General features: G+C 34.1%; 2 protein-coding genes across 2 annotated transcripts in view; one reads left to right on the forward strand and one right to left on the reverse strand.

Moving 5' to 3' along the window:
• LOC137635255 (secreted protein C-like) overlaps positions 1–502 on the reverse strand; it is a 558-nt gene extending 56 nt beyond the window's left edge. Inside the window, exon 1 of the mRNA XM_068367705.1 lies at positions 1–502. This exon is cut by the window's left edge and continues 56 nt beyond it. Coding sequence (XP_068223806.1) covers positions 1–502 — 502 coding nt within the window.
• A 14-nt stretch (positions 503–516) lies between these two features.
• LOC137635256 (dentin sialophosphoprotein-like) lies at positions 517–1263 on the forward strand. The gene has a single exon (XM_068367706.1). It carries the CDS (start codon positions 517–519, stop codon positions 1261–1263), a length of 747 nt encoding a protein of 248 aa, XP_068223807.1.
• Positions 1264–7500: the final 6237 nt, after the last annotated feature.

A 7500-nucleotide genomic window follows, 5' to 3' on the forward strand; every position in this document is an offset into this window, starting at 1 on the left:
ACGCATTTACTGACTTGCCATTGGATGACGCATTTACTGACTTGCCAATGGATGACGCATTTTCTGACTTGCCAATGGATGACGCATTTACTGACTTGCCAATGGATGAAGCATTTTCTGACTTGCCATTGGATGACGCATTTACTGACTTGCCATTAGATGACGCATTTTCTGACTTGCCATTGGATGACGCATTTACGGACTTGCCAATGGATGAAGCATTTTCTGACTTGCCATTGGATGACGCATTTACTGACTCACCAATGGATGACGCATTTTCTGACTTGTTGCCGGATGATGCATTTTCTGACTCGCTGACAGATGACACATTTTCTGACTCACCAATGAGTGACGCATTTTCTGACTCACCAATGAGTGACGCATTTTCTGACTCACCAATGAGTGACGCATTTTCTGACTCGCCGACAAATGACGCATTTTCTGACTCTTGCTGACTCACCAATGGATGACGAATATCCTGACTCGCCAATGGAGGACGCATTTTCTGACTCACCAATGGAGGACGCATTTTCTGACTCACCAATGGAGGACGCATTTTCTGACTCACCAATGGAGGACGCATTTTCTGACTCACCAACGGAGGACGCATTTTCTGACTCACCAACGGCGGACGCATTTTCTGACTCACCAATGGAGGATACATTTTCTGACTCAGAAATGGATGATGCATTTTCTTACTCACAAATGGATGATGCATTTTCTGACTCGCCAATGGATGACGCATTTTCTTACTCACAAATGGATGATGCATTTTCTGACTCACCAATGAGTGACGTATTTTCTGACTCGCCGACAGATCACACATTTTCTGACTCACCAATGGAGGACGCATTTCCTGACTCGCCAATGGAGGATACATTTTCCGATTCACCAATGGAGGACGCATTTTTTGACTCGCCAGTGGATGAAGCATTTTCTGACTTGTTGCCGGATGATACATTTTATGACTCGCCGACAGATGACACATTTTCTGACTCACCAACGGAGGATACATTTTCTGACTCACAAATGGATGATACGTTTTCTGACTCCCCGACGGTTCACGCATTTTCTGACTCGCCGATAAATAATGCATTTTCAGACTCCGCAATGGATGACGTATTTTCTGACTCGCCAACTGATCAGGCCTTTTCTGACTCACCAACAGGTGACGCATTTTCAAACTCCCCGATGGATGACGCACTTTCTAGCCCACTGACGACGCATCTAAAAGTTCCCCTTGCACCTTCATTGCTTGCATGAAGCCCCCACGAATTGACCTCGCGCATTCCCTCACTGTTTAGTTACCAGAAGCCCCTTAAGTATATAAGTTCGGTGGGTCTTCGTGGCGGGCGATCTTAGCCTATTACACCTCCTGGAAGTTTAAAGAAGATTATAAAAGGCCAGAGGTAAAAAGGTATGTTTGACCTTTCGGAGGCTTCTCGTCTTCAGCTGGTAGTGGCTCTCACGAGAGTCGTTGATTTTCAAGTGGAAGATATGCGAATAATTGAGTTTCATTCTTCAAATAATGCTGACTCTCACTATATTCCTTCAGGTCTAGATGTAAATTATGCGAAAAATTGAGTTTACGTCTTCAAATAATATTGGCTCTCACGACAATCGTTGATTTCCAGGTGGAAGATATGCGAAAACTTGAATTTTCGTCTTAAAATACTACTGACACTCACTATATTCCTTGAGTTCTCGGTAGAAGATATGCGAATAAGTGAGTTTTCGACTTCAAATACCACAGACTCTCAATATATTCTTTGAGTTTTAGGTGGAAGATATGCGAATAATTGAGTTTTCGTCTTCAAATACTACTGACTCTCACTATATTCCTTGAGTTTTAGGTAGAAGATAGGCGAATAGTTGAGTTTTAAACTTCAAATACTACTGACACTCACTATATTTCTTGAGTTCTCGGTAGAAGATATGCCAATAATTGAGTTTTCGACTTCAAATACCACAGACTCTCAATATATTCCTTGAGTTTTAGGTAGAAGATATGCGAACAATTGAGTTTTCGTCTCCAAATACTGCTGGCTCTCAATATATTCCTTGAATTCTAGGTAGAAGATATGCGAATAATTGAGTTTTTGTCTTCAAATACTACTGGCTCTCACGATATTCCTTGAGTTTTAGGTAGAAGATATGTTAATTGAGTTTTCATCTTCAAATACTACTGACTCTCACTATTTTCCTTGAGTTTTAGGTAGAAGATATTTGAATAGTTGAGTTTTCGTCTTTATCTACTCTATCTACTACTGACTCTCACTATATTCCTTGAGTTTCAGTTGGAAGATATTCAAACTCTTGAGTTTTCATCTTCAAATACTACTGACTCTCGCTATATTCCTTGAGTTCTCAGTAGAAGATATGCGAATAATTGAGTTTTCAACTTCAAATACTACTGACTCTCACTATATTCCTTGAGTTCTAGGTAGAAGATATGCGAATAATTGAGTTTTCGTCTTCAAATACTACTGACTCTCACTATATTCCTTGAGTTCTAGGTAGAAGATATGCGAATAATTGAGTTTTCGTCTTCAAATACTACTGACTCTCACTATATTCCTTGAGTTCTAGGTAGAAGATATGCGAATAATTGAGTTTTCAACTTCAAATACTACTGACTCTCACTATATTCCTTGAGTTCTAGGTAGAAGATATGCGAATAATTGAGTTTTCAACTTCAAATACTACTGACTCTCACTATATTCCTTGAGTTCTAGGTAGAAGATATGCGAATAATTGAGTTTTCAACTTCAAATACTACTGACTCTCACTATATTCCTTGAGTTCTAGGTAGAAGATATGCGAATAATTGAGTTTTCAACTTCAAATACTACTGACTCTCACTATATTCCTTGAGTTCTAGGTAGAAGATATGCGAATAGTTGAGTTTTCGTCTTTATCTACGATATCTATTACTGAATTACCCTATATTCCTCGAGTTTCAGGTAGAATATATGCAAATAGTTGAGTTTTCATCTTTATCTACTACTGAATCTCACTATATTCCTTGAGTTTCAGTTGGAAGATATGTGAACTCTTGAGTTTTCATCTGCAAATACTACTGCCTCTCACTATATTCCTTGAGTTCTAGGTAGAAGATATGCGAATAATTGAGTTTTCGTTTTCATATACTGCTGCCTCTCACTATATTCCTTGAGTTCTAGGTAGAAGATATGCGAATAATTGAGTTTTCGTTTTCATATACTACTGCCTCTCACTATATTCCTTGAGTTCTAGGTAGAGGATATGCGAATAATTGAGTTTTCTTCTTTATCTAATACTGACTCTCACTATATTCATTGAGATCTAGGTGTAAATTATGCGAATAATTGAGTTTTCGTCTTAAAATACTACTGACTCTCACTATATTCCTTGAGTTTCAGTTGGAAGATATGCGAAATCTTGAGTTTTCATCTTCAAATACTACTGACTCTCACTATATTCCTTGAGTTTTAGGTAGAAGATATGCGAATAATTGAGTTTTCGTCTTCAAATACTACTGACTCTCACTATATTCCTTGAGTTCTAGGTAGAAAATGTGGAATATTTAATTTTTCATGATCCAAGCAGACTTGAATAAACTTATACCTTAAGCTTACGCCTATTCACGCAAAGGGCCTCGGTTAGATTTCGCCAATCGTCTCTATCTTGAGCTTTTAATTCAATACATCTCCCTTCATCATCTACTTCATCATTTCCTTTTACGCCTATTCACGCAAAGGGCCTCGGTTAGATTTCAGCAGTCCTCTCTGTCTTAAGCTTTTAATTCAATACATCTCTCTTCATCATCTCCTACTTCTCACATCATAGTCCTCAGTTATGTAGGCCTGAGTCTAAATGGGTTAATTTTTCTTCATCATTAAGATTGTATAGCTGATAACAGTCAGAGGAATAGTGTAGAGATAACAAAAATTATATATATATATATATATTTCAGGAAGCTCTCTAACTACAGCAGATAGATTATATACTCCTTTGTTCTTATCTGTCATTCTAAGATGTCTTATTCATCTTTTTCATTTATTGATTATATCCAGTGATGGATGAATAAAGACTCCAAAAAAGAATTGAAGTTAAGAATAGTATATATCTTTATATATTTATTTATTTATCTTGACAGCTAAATCATATACTTAATCATTCTGTTTGTACTGTACTGAGTTCAGACAGGTTAACAATGCATGAATATTATGGTCAGAATTTTAAATGAATCTGGAGATAGGTTTAGTATATATACTTATTTATTTACTAAATTATTTAGCTTTTGACAGCTAAATCATATACTTCATAAGCATTCTGTTGGTACTCTACTAAGCACAGGCAAGAGAACAATGGCATGGATATTTGAAAATGGATCTATCTAGTTCATGTCAGCAGTACGGTGAAGATTCTGTCTTTGTAACGGCGCTCCAATACTTAACCTTTTTTTTAGCAGTCTTTCTTAACACGTAGTCTCAATTTAAAATACTTTACCAGATAGAGAAAAATGATATAAATATGATTTTAAAACCCCTTTTAAAGGATTTTTGCTCTCAGTTTGACATAGATAAAATACTGACATGTGAATTAATTAGATGAAATATTCTTATTACGTTTTATTTAAAGGGAAAGGTGGGGGGGGGGAGGTGGTAGAAGATGGGGGCTATTATAGTTGAAAGGAGGGGGGGGGGGTTGCTTAAATGAATAAACTTGAGTAAGTAAGAGCTTTAGACCACAAAGGTCAGGAAAGAAGCCCTACATCTCTCTCTCTCTCTCTCTCTCTCTCTCTCTCTCTCTCTCTCTCTCTCTCTCTCTCTCTCTCTCTTTTCTCTCTCTCTCTCTCTCGTTTGCATGACCCCAATCGGTAGCAAAAGACTTTTTAAGAGGTATTCAGTTTGAAGTTTAGCATATTTTGAACAACAACAACAACAAACAATAATAATAATAATAATAATAATAATAATAATAATAATAAATGAGGTTATAAATGGTCTGTTAGAGCAATATTAATCATTATTACAAAATGGTTGCTATCTTTAAATCTAGTGGTTATGATCTCTCTCTCTCTCTCTCTCTCTCTCTCTCTCTCTCTCTCTCTCTCTCTCTCCCCCACACACACACACACGAGTGCACTGTCAATTCATTCTGTCAATTCTAAGATTAATTACGATCCTGATATTAAGATTCTTCAGTATACTACCTTAGGTTAGGTTAGGTAGGGTTAGGTCATGTAGGGTTAGGTTAGGTTAAGTTAGGTTAAGGTTAGATTAAAGTTAGGTTAGGTTATGTAGGGCTAGATAAGGTTAGGTTAGGCTATGCAGGTCAGATTAGGTTAGGTTAGGTTAGATTATAGAGGGCTAGATAAGGTTAGGTTAGGCTATGTAGGTTAGATTAGGCTAGGTTAGGTTAGGTTATATAGGGCTAGATAAGGTTAGGTTAGGCTATGTACAGTAGGGTTAGATTAGGTTAGGTTAGGTTAGGTTATATAGGGCTAGATAAGGTTAGGCTATGTAGGTTAGATTAGGTTAGGTTAGGTTAGGTAGGGCTAGATAAGGTTAGGCTATGTACAGTAGGGTTAGATTAGGTTAAGTAAGGTTAGGTTATGTAGGGTTAGGTTAGGTTAAGTAAGGTTAGGTTATGTAGGGTTAAGTTAGGTTGGGTTAGATAAGGTCAGGTTAGGTTGGGTCATGTAGGTTTAGGTTAGATAAGGTAGGGTTAGGTTAGGTTAGGTTTAACTTGGCCCATACCATCAAAATAATCATAATATTGGCCTTTCATTTTAATTAAAAGATACCTTGGTTTATTTACAAGATATTAAGAAGCATTGCTCATACTGTCCGTCATTTTCTTTCCTGTTACGTGTGTGTGTGTGTGAGAGAGAGAGAGAGAGAGAGAGAGAGAGAGAGAGAGAGAGAGAGAGAGAGAGAGAGAGAGAGAGAGAGAGAGAGAGAGAGAGAGAGCACAGGATTTTGCAACACTAACATACTAAACTGATTCATTTTTTTTGCAATATTTTAGTGGCCGTTAATTGCAAAATATTTGCCAATTTTGCTCTTTTTGAATATTTTGTTTTAAGAAGAACACTATTCTTTATTTTAAATAATTTATTTATTGTATTTAATTTTGAGATAGATTAATATATATTTAGATATAAGTCTTTTGATAATTAGGTATGAAAATAGGGAAAAAACATAATATAAAACTAGGTAAGAGTGAAGATTAAAAAAAAAAGTTTTAAGAATAATTATAAGTATAGAGAAAAAATTAAATAGAATATGAATAAAGATAAGAAAACATAAACAGAAAATGAATAAAAAGGAAAAAGCAGCCAATAAATAATTGTAATAAGTATAGAAAGAAATTTAACTTAGAAATTGATTGTAATAGATTAAAAAGAATTAAATAGCCCATGAATAATTGTAATAAGTATTAAAGAAAAATTAATTAGAATATGAATTAATATATAAAAAAATCGAGAAAATAAAACTAGGCAGGAGTGTAGATTAAACTTAAAAGATAAGTTTAGAAAATAATTATAATAATTATAGAAAACATGAATTAGAATATGAATAATGATATTGAAAATTAATAGAAAATAAAGCTATGTAGAAGTGAAAATTAAACTTGAAAAATAAGTTTCAAAAATAATTATAATAATTATAGAAAAAAATGAATTAAAATATGAATAAATATATAAAAATTCGAGAAAATAAAACTATGTAGAAGTGAAGATAAAACTTGAAAAATAGGTTTCAAAAATAATTATAATCATTATAGAAAAAAATGAATTAAAATATGAATAAATATATAAAAAAATCGAGAAAATAAAACTAGGCAGGAATAAAGATTAAACTTGAAAAATAATTTTCAAAAATAATTATAATAATTATAGAAAAGAATGAATTAAAATCTGAATAAATATATATAAAAAAACTCGAGAAATTAAAACTATGCAGGAATGAATATTAAACTTGAAAAATAAGTTCCAAAAATAATCATAATAATTATAGAAAAAATGAATAATAATATGAATAGATATATGAAAAAAAATCGAGAAATTGAAACTAGTTTAAAAAATAACTATAATCATTATAGAAAAAATCAATAAGAATATGAATAAATATATAAAAGAAAATCGAGAAATTAAAACTATGCAGGACTGTAGATTAAACTTAAAAGTTCCTATATTCGACATCATAATTCTCTTAGAGGAATTATCACCTATCCTTGGCACTCTCACTGACATGTTTATAATTTTGTTTAAAAGCATTTCCTGTCACCTTTATCTCTCTCAGAATGCTTTGAGGCGTCTGCCTGCTTCGCTCGCTCGCTTGCTTAGGTCCTGCTTGCCTATCTATACTTCTTCCTTTTTTTCTTTTATAAGGATTTATTGCCTTTGTTCTTCTATTTCTTCCTTCTTTATTTTTGTTCTTCTATAAGGATTTATTACCTTTGTTCTTCTTCTATTTATTCCTTCTGTTCTTTTCTGTGTTCGTTTGAAGT

The sequence above is a fragment of the Palaemon carinicauda genome, unplaced genomic scaffold (genome assembly GCF_036898095.1).
Source record: "Palaemon carinicauda isolate YSFRI2023 unplaced genomic scaffold, ASM3689809v2 scaffold1064, whole genome shotgun sequence".
Taxonomy (NCBI): Eukaryota; Metazoa; Arthropoda; class Malacostraca; order Decapoda; family Palaemonidae; genus Palaemon; species Palaemon carinicauda.

Excerpts from the sequence above, each read along its gene's own strand:
- LOC137635256 (XM_068367706.1), top strand. The coding sequence starts at position 517 with ATGGAGGACGCATTTTCTGACTCACCAATGGAGGACGCATTTTCTGAC.